The 14,948-nt window shown below is 32.5% G+C and overlaps 2 protein-coding genes across 4 annotated transcripts; both read right to left on the bottom strand.

The window, feature by feature from the left end:
• Window positions 1-219: 219 nt before the first annotated feature.
• On the bottom strand, window positions 220-5,961 carry Sas-4 (spindle assembly abnormal 4). 3 transcript variants are annotated; one of them, XM_018541174.1, is made up of 4 exons: window positions 5,919-5,961; window positions 1,151-4,646; window positions 904-1,045; window positions 220-363 (listed from the first exon to the last, which is right to left on the bottom strand). In XM_018541174.1, the coding sequence occupies exons 2-4, from the start codon at window positions 4,633-4,635 to the stop codon at window positions 232-234; spliced, it is 3,759 nt and encodes a 1,252-aa protein (XP_018396676.1). In that variant the 5' UTR covers window positions 4,636-4,646; window positions 5,919-5,961; the 3' UTR covers window positions 220-231. The 3 variants fall into 3 exon arrangements, with proteins under 3 accessions (XP_018396676.1, XP_018396674.1, XP_018396675.1); XM_018541172.1 differs by lacking the exon at window positions 5,919-5,961 and adding an exon at window positions 5,735-5,827; XM_018541173.1 differs by lacking the exon at window positions 5,919-5,961 and adding an exon at window positions 5,794-5,818.
• Window positions 5,962-9,977: 4,016 nt separating this feature from the next.
• LOC108774926 (RCC1 and BTB domain-containing protein 1) lies at window positions 9,978-13,463 on the bottom strand. The gene is made up of 10 exons (XM_018541169.1): window positions 13,379-13,463; window positions 13,112-13,311; window positions 12,604-12,762; window positions 12,209-12,524; window positions 11,987-12,114; window positions 11,618-11,887; window positions 10,642-10,766; window positions 10,456-10,553; window positions 10,251-10,381; window positions 9,978-10,151 (listed from the first exon to the last, which is right to left on the bottom strand). The coding sequence occupies exons 1-10, from the start codon at window positions 13,461-13,463 to the stop codon at window positions 9,978-9,980; spliced, it is 1,686 nt and encodes a 561-aa protein (XP_018396671.1).
• Window positions 13,464-14,948: the final 1,485 nt, after the last annotated feature.

Below are 14,948 nucleotides of genomic sequence, written 5' to 3'. Positions count from 1 at the left end.
GAACACTTTGTATATAAAAGTTGCAATCTTTATTTACTTATTATAATGAAAAAAAAATCAGCATTTACTTTCAAATTCTAATAAAAATAATTATTATACAGTATATCAATTGTCATGTGCAATATATCAATTATATAATTAATTATAATAACATTTACATTTTGTGTACATATATATTTTTTAATACATTTTTACTGAATTTCATAAAAAAAATTTCTGGATGGAAAAAATTTATACATCGTACGAATCCATCAAAAGATTACCATCTTTATCTTTTAACCGTTTTCTTCCGCTAGAATAATGTGTTTCTTGGGTACCATCCGCATAAACTAGCTTTATAGTACCATCAGGATATTCTCGTCTCTGAAATATTCAAATAAATATTATTTAATAATCGATATTAATTCAAATTTGCACATTTATAAAATTCTATTTAAAAAAAAGAACAAAGTATAAACACGTTAGAAACAAATAAAATGAAAATAAGCAAGGATTCTCAATAAAAATAATCAACATAAAATAGAAAGGGCGATATAAGAGTCAAACAATAAATTATCATTTAAAAAATAATACTCAACTGTCAATACATTTAATAAAAATTTTGAAATTATATAAATATAAAACTAAGTATAACAATATAAAATAAAAAATATATAAATATAAAAAAAATTTAAATTAAAATTTATATATTTTTTATTTTATATTGTTATACTTAGTTTTATATTTATATAATTTCAAAATTTTTATTAAATGTATTGACAGTTGAGTATTATTTTTTAAATGATAATTTATTGTTTGACTCTTATATCGCCCTTTCTATTTTATGTTGATTATAACGTTAGAATTAGACGAATGGGAAGAATGTATTTGAAATACAAAATAAAAAGTTAAACACTCATTCACCTTATGTTCTTTTGTATGAATTTCTTTTTGTCCATTTGGTAAAATTAAAATCTTGTCGCCATTAATAAAAGTTTGCACTACTGTTCCGTCTGGAAATAACACTTCGACAGTACCATCGGTCATACGCTTTTCCACTTGACCACTATATGTAAATATAATTTTGATTTATTATACATTATTTTTAAAGAGTAAAACAAAGTAACAAATTGGAATAAGCAAATATAAAATAATAACAAAATAAACGTACTCGGGAAATTCTAAAATCTCTAAGCCATCGGAAGTTGTTGTATGCCATGTTCGAGTTGTGGCATAAAAATACTTTACTCCCTTAGTTTTGTCAGTTTCACGAACATCTCCATTGTAATAGATCATTTTTGTAACTTCTTGGTCGGGAAAAATCTTTTTAACGTTACCATTTGGATACCAATATTCTATGCGTCCATCAGCAAACTGAATCTGTTTTACAGCGTCCATACTTGTCTTACTAATCTGATTCTCGGAAACAGAAGGATGCAATGTAGAACTTAAACTCTTCTCAAGCGACAATGTTCGATCTTTCCTTTTTTCTTTTTCTATTCTTACGTCATTTTCATCTGAATTCTGATTTAATTCACGTGATTTATTAATACAATATTCTGTATCATTTGCAACATCAGCTGTTGTATGTCCAAGGTCTTTATTTGTAGAACTGGAACACGATTTATCATTGTTTTTTGTACTTAAATTCTGTATTTGTGTAACTATTAGCTGGCTATCACTCAATACATTCTGGTTTGTATGAAATTGATTTTGTTCTATCAAATCCGATGTTGCGTCTTTTAATAAATTTTCATATAAATATCGTTTCTTTTCCGCAATGTTTTCTTCCATGAATTTTTGATTGCATTTAAGCTGCGATTTAATCTTAATTTGTTTATATTTTTCTTTGTTTGTAAGTGCATCACTTTCTATTTGTCCAAACCCATTTATTTTAGTTTTGTTTTCATCTTCATCATCATTGTCAGAAGTATCTGATGAAATATTCGATAAATCGTGACACGTCTTCATTGAAATCTCGTTAGACGGTATTGTAACGCGTTTGTTAATTTGATTGATGGCTTTGTTAATTACTTGCCCTGTGTTTTTCCTATGATTTCTAACGTTTGTTCTTTTAATATTTTGTAGATTTGCAATTTCTTGTTTCAACTTTGATATCTCTACTCGTAATACACGAAGCTCGCTTTTGTACCTTGATTCAGCAGCATTCCATCTACTTTCTTTGACATTTAGCTCATCCTTCAATTGTTCTACCTGCTCCTGCAAATTTTGCGCTTTTTGTCTTTCCATTTTATTTTGCTTCGCCTTTTCCTGAGCATCGCGAATTCTATTTTCCATTGCTATCTTCTCACGCATTATTCTCTTTTTCTCCTCTTGTAATTGGTTCTCTACTCTTCTTCTATTTTCTTCCAAATTCTTTTCTTTCTCTGCGTACTGTTTACATAGAATTATTTCGTCTTCTTGTAATTTTCGGCGTTGAAACAACAATGCTGAACTTTCCTTTCGAAATATGTTTATTTCTTTTTCGAGTTCTAATAAACGGTTTTTTAAAAGTTCCGTTTCGAAAGTATTCATTTGATTAATCCGTTCCTCGGATGAATAACAATCAACTTCATTCACGTTCGAACATATTTTCGCTATCTTCTCCGTTATTTTTTCCGGCTTGTTTTTCAACATATATTCTTTCCTTTTATATGCATGTAACTCTTGAGTATCTGATAATAATGACGATGAGGACGACGATAACAGCGATGACAAAACAGATCGTTCTTCGTCAGATATTTCCACTTCAATTGGAGTACATTCATTATTATAGCATGTATCTTCGTTGGACAATTCGTCATTATGATTTGAAGCATTTTCTTCTTCGAGAACATGTATAGTTTTTATTAAATGATTATAGGAATCTTTTTTGTTATGTCCTGTCACGTCTTGCTGCAAAAACAATTGTCTTGGAGTATCAACCGTTTTTTTATTGCTGATAATGTTTGAAGAGGAATTATGAATTTGTTCCTTATAATTAAATGGCAGGTTCTTCGTGGCATCAAATGATTCTTCTAATGTGTCAGTAGAATGATCATTCCAATCCTGTTGTTTGAGATAAATGTTTAAAGGAGAATCACTTGCTGTATCAGATGCATCAGTTGAATCTATGGTTTTATATTCATTATATTCTGAAAATCTAACATGATGACTGACATCCGCTTCACTTTCATACATTAATTTACATTCATTTCTCGTAGAAATGTCCTTCTCTTCTTCACTATTCGACAATACTGTGGTAGTAGGTGTATCATGATTTTCTAGACAGTTTGTGTATGCTTCATTGCTTTGCAATATTTGATTAGTAAGCATAAAACAATTATGTGTCCTTTCTGACATATTATCAATAGTAGTAATATCCTCATAAGAATTGGTAGTGGCAGCATTAGTATGAGCATGTTTATGAAATTCAAATTGTTCAACCTGGCACTGTACATTTGATTTTAAATTTCCAGCGTGTGCAACTTGTTCATTCCCTGGCTCGACCATATCACTTATTTGTTTACTTTGCTGTTTTTTACTTGCAACACTGTTTCCGCTTGTTTGACTTAATTTATTCTTTACTTTAAATGGTGTAGACTGCTGCAAAAATGCAAGCACAGTGCTCGATGTTGAACAAAAACTAGAATTTTCTGCCTTTTCTTCCAAGAGTTCAAATATTCTTACCTCCTCTAATTCTTTCTCTGCTTTTGAATCACAATCTGATATATTCATTTCTGATATATGTTTTGATACGTTAGGAGTAATGTTATGTGCGACTTGATTAGCAGAAGTAATAGACTTATTAAAAATCTTCTTTTTCGGTAATGGAACAGTTTTCAAGCTTAACTGTTGCTTTCTATTTACAACAGGAACATTATCCAAAATTTTTGGAGATACATGTCTACGTGCAACAGAGCTCTTGCACTTATCACTTCTATCAGTATGTTGTATATTAGGAGATAAAGGCTTATTATACTTTTTTGTAACTGCAAGTGGGGAATGTAGATTTGCAGACATTTTAAATCTTGACAGTCCTTGACCTTTCTTTAGAAATGGTTTCTTTGACTTGATCTTTGTATCCATGTGTGCATTTGACATAATTTCCGATTCTTTCTGTAATTTTTCTTCTAATATTGTTTGAAAATCTCTTTTTGGTGAAGGAAGAGGTACATCATCAAAAACTGAGACACAATTTGAACCATCATTCAATGAGAGCGGCTTTATACCTTCTATTAAAAAAAATGAATCACTTAATTCAGAATCGTAATCTCTCACAAAATTTTTGCTTTTATCGACAATTGTAGAAATGCAATCAGAATCGTTAGTTTGCTCCTGATTACAATTTTTATATGTTGGAACATTTGTTGATATTCTTTTATCGATCGTTTTTAATATGCCATTTAAATTTTTCGCACTGTATTGAAGCATTGAAGCTTTATCGGACATTGTTTCCTTTACATTCATTTCATTCTCCTGTGTAACACACATGTCCTCCGTATTTTCAATAATATCAAAGTGTGTTGGCAAACCAAGTACTTTGTAAATACGATCTTGCTCATTACTTAAAATCTCCCTTTGTACTTGTTGTTGCTTCAATAATTTGTCCTGTTGTTCTATTTGCCATTGTTTTAATTTCTGCAAGCGCTCAGCTATAGATACTTCAACATCCATGTTATTTATATCTGAAATAGTTAAAACTTCATTTAAACAAAAGTTGAAATAAAATTTTTTCTTTAAATAACATCTAACAATCTGAAAATAATTACATTCCTATATTGGTTGCATGTGTTTATATGTGTATAAGCTTATAATGTAAGTTTAGAGAGATCCTATTAGCACTATTTATGTCATTCTATCCTTCTTTTATATCTACTAATGATAAAGATGTAGTGATATAAATAGTACTAATAATGATCATATAACATATGTATATAACATAAATAGCACAAATTGTGATCACATAAAATATACACATATACATACACAATTAGATAAAATAAATGTATCTAAATAAAAATTTTTTTAAACTTTTACTGACAAATTTTGACATGTAAAATAAAAACAAAAATAGCTACTTAAAAAAGTAAATATCCTTTTTAAAACATTGAACAATACGACATCAAATGAAGTATAATTTGACACATATAAATATATTTAAAAGTTAAATAAGATATTGCATTTGAGAATTACAAAGAAAAAATATGATGTCCAGACACTCTAAAATGAAATAAATATAACTTCTAAGTAGCATTTATAATTTGTTCTTGCTAAAATTTAATTTTATATTTGAAATCCCAAGGACCCTGCATATAATAGAAGAAATTTTATGAATAAGAATAAATATTAAATATTAAAAAATGTGAAAAACTAATAATAGAGATTAAACACATATGTATTAAGCTGTACATAAAAGAGAGAGAGAGAGAGAGAGAGAAGAAATATTAAAAATAGGAATACATGTTAAAATTTCAATCTATCAGAAATTGGTTATATCAAAATATATGGTGTTTTCAATAAGTTAAATTTTAATATTTATTTCTGTTCCTGATATTTTTTTTTCCTCCATTGTGCGCAGGTACAATGGATACAAATAAGAAATAAAAAATATGAACATCTTATTTGTATCTATCAATTGTAAGTTACGTTTAACCTCTATTTGTACATTTAATATATCTATTTTCATTTTGTTCTCAATAATTCTTCTATTATATGTATATATACAGGATCTAATAAACACACATAAGTACATATATTAAATGTAAGTACTTACTAAAATAAATCGGTCTACTAAGTAATTGAATATCAGTTTTGAATATTTATCACACTTACATTACTTTTTGATCCTCTCGTTTTAATAAAAAAAGAAAAGAGGCATTAAAACGAACAATCTAATTAAATTTTTATAAAACGCTGAACATTAATACAATTCTATAAAATCATAAATATTAACATACATTAGGTTAGACCCGTTCTTTTTAGCTGAATATCTTACACAGTTCATCTTTTTTTTCTTCCCAACGTAAAGAAAAAAAGAAAAAAGATGAACCACGCAAAAACTTCAGTTAAAATGAGCAGACTTTTAATTTAAAAGATTATATTATCTAATATTTTTATGGGCTTTTTACAATTTAGAGCTCAAACACAAGCTTTTGCATAACGCTTAATACATAGTGCATAAGAGAATCAGCCAATCAAAGTATTTCTTTTCGTTGAAGTAGAAGGAAAGGAGGGCTTCAGATTGGTTAATTCTCTTATGCACTATGTATTATGCGTTATGCAAAAGTCTGTGCTCCCCGCTTTAAACAGTCATCTAATAGCGTTTTCCACTGGGAAAACTGGTGCAGCACTAGCGCCGTGCTACCCAATCAGCATACCATATTTAAAAAATATTTTTCCCAGTGGAAAACGCTATAAATCTTAGGCCGGTATTCATAGTCAATTCTTATATTCAAGATCGTCTTAAGTACAGTCTTAAGATGTCACGAACCAATCAAAGGCCGGTATTCATAGTCAGTTCTTATATTCAAGACCGTCGTTAAGTTCAGGGTGATTTTACATGCAGCGCGGAACGCGGTACGCGGTAGGCGGTAAGCCGCGCTAATTTTCTCCTATTATTACATGGAGCCAAAACTGTGCGGAAAAGCGGCACGGACTAGTGACAAGTTGACGTTACTGTGCACTTTTTAATGAAATTAATAGATTTAAATGCAATTATTAAGCAGATTTGTTGAAAAAATAAGATTATTGATAAAATGTGCATAGAAATAAGTTATACATTTAAGAAAATGCATACAAATGTGAACTTGTTACTATACCGTGCCGCCTTTCCGCGTTCCATGTAATAGTAGGAAAAAAGAAAGGCGGAACGATAACGACATGGTCGGCATCGGCTCGGTCAGCTGGGTGCATAACTAGAAATTAACACAGGTATATACTGTGTATACTGCCAAGTAAAGAGAAATAATTTCGGAGTTCGGAGTTTGGTAGGAAAAAAAAAACGATTTTTGCATTAATTAAAGACTGTTTTTGTCATGGAGACTGCAGATATGATGTTGATGGCCATGATAACATTATTAAATCGATTAAATCTAATAATTACCACGTGCTTTATTGGCCACTTGGAAGAAATTTGCGTTAACTTTTCAGGTTAATTACCTTATAGTTACTTCACCACGAACCGCATACCGCGTACCGCGGCTTGCCGCCGCGGTTCCTGGTTACTTTACCGCCTAAAGGTGCTTTTTCATGCGCAGCACGCTGCAGCAGCAATTCGTTACTATTGGTTAAGAATTTTATGTAAGCTAGATGACGCACTTCCGGCGCAAAATACATTTTGCCGCAGTTCGTTGAAGTTGAACCGAACGAACAGCAAGCAGCAAGCGGCAAAATCGAGAAAGCGTACAATATGTCCGTCGTTTCATTATGAAAATATTATTTATTGCAATAAATATTAGGAAAATAAACGAAAAATGGCTTCGGATAAGGTACGGATACATGTTTGTAAATTAGATCATTTTATACTTTACCACAAATTTGAAAAAGTAAAGTATAAAATGATCTAATTTACAAACATTCGTACCTTATCCGAAGCCATTCTTCGTTAATTTTCCTAATATTTATTGCAATAAATAATATTGCCTCGATTTTGCCGCTTGCTGCTTGCTGTTCGTTCGGTTCAACGAACTGCGGCAAAATGTATTTTGCGCCGGAAGTGCGTCATCTAGCTTACTTAAAATTCTTAACCAGTACCGAATTGCTGCTGCAGCGTGCTGCGCATGAAAAAGCACCTTACCGCGTTCCGCGCTGCATGTAAAATCACCCTCTCAGTCTTGAATGGGCCTTCTACAATAAGCCGTAAGTCACAAATCATAAGTCATAAGCTAGAATTGGACCAATCACAGTCGTCAATTTTTAGTTTCTTACTTCCGATTCATGACTTATGGCTTATTGTAGAAGGCCCAAAAGAGTTACGAACCAATCAGAGGGCCGCTTTAGCATTTTAAGACATTACTTAAGACAGTCTTCAAATAAGAACTGACTATGAATACCGGCCTTAAGGTCCACAACTTTGCTTTAAGGCCGGTATTCATAGTCAGTTCTTATATTCAAGATCGTCTTAAGTTTAGTCTTGGGTAGAGTCCTAGGCCGGTATTCATAGTCAGTTCTTATATTCAAGACCGTCTTAAGTTCAGTCTTGAAGAGTTACGAACCAATCAGAGGGCCGCTTTAGCATTTTAAGACATTACTTAAGACAGTCTTCAAATAAGAACTGACTATGAATACCGGCCCTAGATATCAGAGAAGCGTGTGGCGTCTCCCTAGTTACTTTTTAGTTTTAATTCCTGCCACCGCGGCGCGCTCAGCGCAGTATGTACTTACATACAGCCTTTCTTTACTTAGCGTGTAGAAACTCTATGTACTTACCTTTCTTTATGTACTAATATATTATTCGTTCTCGTTAGGGTCTACGCACAATAGGAAAAATATTAGGAACAGATATTAAATATAATAATTTTAACCTGTTAGAAAGCGCACATTCCACAGTACACAGTTCTGATAGGTTAAAATTCTTACATTTAATATCTGTTCCTAATATTTCTCCTATTGTGCGCAGCCCTTACCTCGTGGAAATTATTAAAGATTATATATACAGAACGCGAAGTCTTGTTTTATTCGCCTAATAGCTTTTCCATCATAAAATATCCTCTGCAATCGAGTGAGATCAATTTCTCCAACGACGTAGCAAAGGACGCCACAAGCGCAACCGGCTTAAGTCAGTATCCCAAAATTACTAAGAAAAGTATTAAAAATGGCGTCGTTTGCAGACGAAATGAAATCCACCAATCGTCTATTAGTCAGCTATTTTTAATACCACTGAATGAATGTCATGATTGGCTGACAGTCAGCTAATCAGGACGCGGAACATCGGTTGCGCTTCTCTGATATCTAGGACTCTAGTCTTGGGGAGTTACGAACCAATCAGAGGGCCGCTTTAGCATATTAAGACATCACTTAAGACAGTCTTCAAATAAGAACTGACTTGGTTTATGCTTTGATCTTAACCCTAAAATCCTAAAATTTAGCCAATAGAATTCAAATTTCGGTTGAAACTGGCAGTTTTATTGGTTGAATTTTAGGATCTTGAGCTGATTTTTCATGTGCAGCATGCTGCGGCAGCAAAATGTCATGTGATACAAATTTTCGAGAACTGATTGGAAGTACGCCACAATATGTCACTTCACAAAAGATTTTTAACCAATAATAACATTTTGCTGCCGCAGCGTGCTACACATGAAAAATCAGCTTTAAGCTATATCCACACAAACTTGCATAGCTGCATAAACGTATGCATAAAGAAAATTATCCAATCACATTTTACGTGCATCTCTACAAGAGAAATCGCGACTGCGGTCGAGTTGCCACTACGAATGCTTTGAAGCGTTTCTTGATTGGTCACTTTGTATAACTCTTTCTTTTGATTGGTCAATCAAACGCTTCAAAGCATTCGTAGTGGCAACTAGACCGCAGCCGCGATTTCTCTTGTAGAGATGCAAGTAAAATGTGATTGGATAATTTTCATTATGCATACGTTTATGCAAGTTTGTGTGGATATAGCTTTAAGCGGGGAGCACAGACTTTTGCATAACACATAAACCATAAACATAAAGAATTTGATTGGTCCATTGACTCATGCATAAGAAAATGGACCAATGAAATTCCTTACGCACATGCTTTATACAAAAGTGTGTGTTGGGGCTCTTAATTAAGATCCGAAGCATAAACCGGGCATGAATGAATACCGGCCTAAAGCCCATTCTACATTGGTTGTATCGTAGGCGTCGCAAGTCACAAATTTGTAGCCACAGCCAATCATGTTTATTTATTACTTACAGGAAATGCTAATAGCGAAATTTAATAGAGAAAATATCGAAATATTTCGTAAGCATATAAAATTATGAAATATATTGCGAATATATCTATAGGAACAGTCATATACTAATCACTTTCATTCTTCACTTGAGGTGTGCGTTGTCTTTGAGAGACAGGATTACTAAGTTACTAACTTCGCACGCCTTCGTTATAAATGGTTTTATTATATTCTGGACTTGCTTGGCGAAATCATCTGCATACAGCAAAGCTAACTTGTGGTTATTAAGTGCGAACTTGATACAGAATTCTTGTAGCTCCTAAAAAATTGACGACATTCAATTATTACATATGCATAAATAGACAATATTATAATAATGAAATGTTAATAAGTGCTAATAGTGATAGTGTTTTACTACCTCTAAAGTATACTTTACTGCAATACCATAAAAATATTCGACATTTGATGCAGTAATTCCTTGCTTTATCATCTGAATGCAGGTCTGCTTGAGATTTTTCTCACAGTAAGTCTCAGCCAGATCCAAAAGTTCTGTAACAAAAAATGTTATTTCAATCATAAAAGCATGCAGGTCAAAGGTTGCATAAATAATGTACTCAACTGACCTGATACCATCTCTAAAGGTAAATCGATTGCATCAATATATAAGTATTTCAGGTAGGCTTTGTAGACTACATAGGAAAATTGGTCATGTTTGATGACACTATCGGAGAGAAGAACATCGATAAAATAAGTAAAACTTGAAAAATTTTGAACATGAATAACATTGACTTTTTATTAAATGATTATACTTTTGATTGTTTTCTATCCAATCATGCTGAAACATGGTTTTAAAGTACTCAGAGCGGATCTTTAAGATAGCTTTGTGCACGTGGATAAATTGGCCCTCCACTTGTATCTTGAGATCGCTCGTAGACTGTATCACAAAAAAAAGAGTAAAAATCATTAGGCGTTGTATACAAATCTATACAATATTAGATTGGTACATAAAATATTTGTAACATTTATCAATTAAATTCGAGAATGAACTAAATTATACAGTTCTACCAATTAATTTGTTCAGCTAGAAAGTTTTTTGACATTCTTTTTAAGACTCAACCTAGTAACACTATGATTAAAATAAGATTTAATAAAAAATGATAAACTTAATATACCTCCCCGGTCAAGAACAAATTTGAGCTATACTAGCTGTAAGAAATATATGGGTTAACAATGCGCTGGTCTAACAATGCGTGGGAAAAATAATTAAGGGGATGTTATTAGAGTTGCGTTTTAAAGACCGACTGTGTTGAGGACTCTGTGAAGTCGAAACTTTCCGTATATACCGGTATTATTATTATAATAAATTTATATATATATATTTCTAACAACTAGTATAGCTCAAATTTGTTCTTGACCGGGGAGGTATATTAAGTTTAATTTGAAAAATTCATTTGAGCGGACATTATAATTTAATTTAAAAAATGATAAATCTTAATCGATGTAATGAATAGTAATAAATGGAATATGTTGATAATAATTATGCATAATATATTATAGATACTAATAGTAAAATTATAGACATCTGTTCCTTTTAGCTGTATATATTTTACACAATTCATCTTTTCTCTTTTTATTCTAACATGAAGAAAAAAGATGGAAAGGATGAACTGTAAAGAAATTCAACTGAAAGAAACTATACTAATCTGTTTTAGTGGTATTTTTTCCTTTTTCAATATATTTCGAGAATGCAAGATGTTCGCAAAACAGAGATATGGTGACACATACAGATTCATCGAAAGCAGCTTTCAAGGATTCTAATACGCTCGGCTCTTTGTTCATGTACAAAACCAACGGTTTATGCATAACGCTCGGCCCGTAGTACGCAATTGCATCGTGCACGTTTGAGAACGAAGTGGCGGTTGGAGTTAAGATGCTTTGACCGCAGCAATCGCCCCAGACATAGGCACGTCCTTCTTCGCTGAGAGCAACGCTTATGTTATAGCAAGGCAAAGCTGCAATGTCGATCCATTTTATCCGTTGCAGTTTATACTTGACCTAATGGTATAACTACTGATCATTTCATGATTCTTCACTTTAGTTTTTTTTTCTTCGTTTCCTTGTTATTATGAAAACGATAAACATATATGAGTTTACCAAAATTGGTTTACTGGAACATTGTTTGTTCCCGATTCCCAACTGGCCGTTATTGTTCCCACCCCAAGCGTAGATCTCTCTGCCGTTTGTAAGCGCCAACGTATGCTCAAATCCGCAAACTATCTTGACTAAAAGAGAAACAATTGTTCAATGATGTATTTTCGATCTGTTTTTGCATTTTCATCATCCTCTTTTACTGTTGTATCAAGACAAAAATTATACCTGCGTCATTAAAAAAATCGACCTGTCGTAGCATATTATCTAAATCATTATTACTCGGTCTTCCCAACTGACCGACGCAATTGTAGCCGCAACTATATACATCGCCATTTTCAGTAATCACAATGGTAAAAGTCCCGCCGCAAGAGACATAGACAACCTTCATCTCTTTGAAGAACGCTAATATAGGTGTATCTTTAAATGTAGGTTCAAGTATAAGAGATGATTTCCTTCCACAATTTTCTTCATTTTTACAAAAACAGTGTTGAGAATGGAAATAACCCAATTGTAAGTATTTATTATTTCCCCACATGTAAATCTAAATTAGATCATTTATCTAGCTGATCGTAATAATAGACAGATATAATTACTATAATATATCTTAATATTTTACTTACTTTGTAATCCTTGGTTAGAACGACGGAATGGTTACTGCCACATGCAATATCTATAATGTCATGTTTCACTAGAGTAGGTGTGTTTAGCATAAATGTGTCATTATCATCTATTATACCATCTCTTAGTCGGCCACGATGGTAGTAGCCCCAAGAGTATACCTTTTGAAGACATTGCTGTTATTAACTTAATCTTACAAAATAGCTTTATTTCACGATGTTACCGTAAAATTTCTGACAAGTTTTCTAAATTACTGTATGCATTGATAAAGAACAAGAAGAACAATCCAAATTTCTTTCTGCACAAACATATAAGCATATATTAATTATCTAACTTTGTATAATATATTTTACAAGATTACAGCGTGAAATTCAACGCTCAATGAATTCTCATTCGGTAAAAATTGTGGATATTCGAAAAAGATGGAAATTATATATGCAGATATTCTAATGAAATGCTGGAAAGACATTTACTTGTACTTTGATCTACAACCTACTGGCAACTTCTTACCTCTCCCTCTTTTGTGAGCGCTAAAACATGTCCGCTGCCACATGCGAACGTTTTTATATCTTTCCCGCACAGAGCCTCTACTTTTTTCAATTCTAACGTGACATTTTCGTTTCCGATCCCCAAACAACCGTTAATGTCGTTACCAAGGCCGTATACCATTTTGTCCTTCGTCACGATTAGGGCTTCATTTCCCAACTTACCTGTTTTAAATTGAAAGGGAGACATTACCAAGATGACTACTGAAAGAGCGAGAATAAAGCGAATTACCATATACGAAAACCATATGAATCTGGGAGACGAACTTCGGCTCCAGTGAATTGAAGATTGGCCAACTACGTAACTCCGAGCACATATCGCTTTATGATATTAACTTTTCTGTTTCGTTCTGTTTCAATCAAAATACAATCTGTACGGACGTCGTAGTTATTTTTGAAATTATCGCATTCGCGCTGACCGTTTGAAAAACAAAAAATTATCGTCCAGCCAGTGTCGCCACATTCTGGCGAAGCAGTTTCCCTATTGGGACATGAAATCTCCCTAGTTTTCCCTAGTTTTCCATTTAATTCATAAAATTACTGTTTTTTCCAAATTTTCCACTAATTTCCCATATTTCTCTTAAATTCACAAAATTTTTGTTTCTTTACACATTTTTTAAAATAAAATCATGAATTATCTTTTTTATTAATGTATTACAATTTGGAATTATAATAAATATGAAACAGAACCCACATATAAAGGAAAATATATAATAAGTACTATAAATTAATGAATAATATATTTATAATATGAATAATATATTTATTGTTCATTTATTAGATTAAAAATAATAACATATAATGCGTATGATTTTAAAATAAATCTAAAGCCCATTCTACATTGGTTGTATCGTAGTATCGTAAGTGTCGTGAGACTTCTAATTGACACATCGGATTGGCTGTAGCAACAAATTTGCGACCTGCGACGTCTACGATACGACCAATGTAGAATGGGCTTAATGGGCCTTCTACAATAAGCCGTAAGTCACAAATCATAAGTCATAAGCTAGAAATGGACCAATCACAGTCGTCAATTTTTAGTTTCTTACTTCCGATTTATGACTTATGGCTTATTGTAGAAGGCCCATAATACGTTATCTACAATGGAAGTTGTAGCGGTCGTAAGATCTCAAATCATAGAAAATTGACCAATCACAGATGAATATGAAAAGTATGATCGACTCTGGGTGTTTTCCAACAACGTACACAGATGACACAGTGTAACACTGTGTCTTACACAAAGTGTTCCAACTGTGACACAGTGTTACACTGCTCGACACTGTAAAAAGCTAAGTACGAACGTGTAGAGTATGCCAGTGTTACCAATTAGAGCTCTATCGTTCCAACAAGTCTTTACACAGTGGAGCACAGTGTAACGTTTCTGTGTCCTAGCTGGAAAACAGCCTCTGCTTGGTCAATTTTCTATTGAGACACTATTACAGCTATAACTTCTATTGTAGACTTCGTATTAGAAATCAGACTAGTAAGACTAGTAATTAACATAAATTAATTCCATACCGAGCATAAAACAAATTTTCATTTGTTAAAATATTAAGATTGCGACTGCGGCAATTCGGTCAAAAGAGAATTATATTTCAAATACAAATTTCAGATAACATGCGTTTGCGTAAAAATTCTTACATTACCTTCCCTAAAATAGCACAGAATCGTCTCTAAGTCGACTCTGAGTCGATTTATGCTGTGTAAACGATACAGCTATGTTCACACCGCGATCTACCGCGCACCGTTCTATTACCCTTTCCATATGTAAAAATCCCCATGACAATGAGTTGTTGATTGGT

The sequence above is a fragment of the Cyphomyrmex costatus genome, unplaced genomic scaffold (assembly GCF_001594065.2).
Source record: "Cyphomyrmex costatus isolate MS0001 unplaced genomic scaffold, Ccosl1.0 scaffold278, whole genome shotgun sequence".
Taxonomy (NCBI): domain Eukaryota; kingdom Metazoa; phylum Arthropoda; class Insecta; order Hymenoptera; family Formicidae; genus Cyphomyrmex; species Cyphomyrmex costatus.
This window is presented reverse-complemented; position numbering and strand designations above follow the sequence as displayed.

What these genes read in the sequence shown, in the direction of transcription:
- Sas-4 (XM_018541174.1), bottom strand. Translation starts at nt 4,635, where the DNA reads ATGGATGTTGAAGTATCTATAGCTGAGCGCTTGCAGAAATTAAAACAA. An exon ending in GAGATTTTAGAATTTCCCGA is followed by an intron (nt 1,046 to 1,150) that starts GTACGTTTATTT and finishes ATTTACATATAG; the next exon opens with TGGTCAAGTGGAAAAGCGTA. An exon ending in TTCATACAAAAGAACATAAG is followed by an intron (nt 364 to 903) that starts GTGAATGAGTGT and finishes TGAATATTTCAG; the next exon opens with AGACGAGAATATCCTGATGG.
- LOC108774926 (XM_018541169.1), bottom strand. Translation starts at nt 13,463, where the DNA reads ATGTGCTCGGAGTTACGTAGTTGGCCAATCTTCAATTCACTGGAGCCG. An exon ending in TTCTAACCAAGGATTACAAA is followed by an intron (nt 12,525 to 12,603) that starts GTAAGTAAAATA and finishes GATCTAATTTAG; the next exon opens with ATTTACATGTGGGGAAATAA. An exon ending in TGGATAGAAAACAATCAAAA is followed by an intron (nt 10,554 to 10,641) that starts GTATAATCATTT and finishes TCTCTCCGATAG; the next exon opens with TGTCATCAAACATGACCAAT.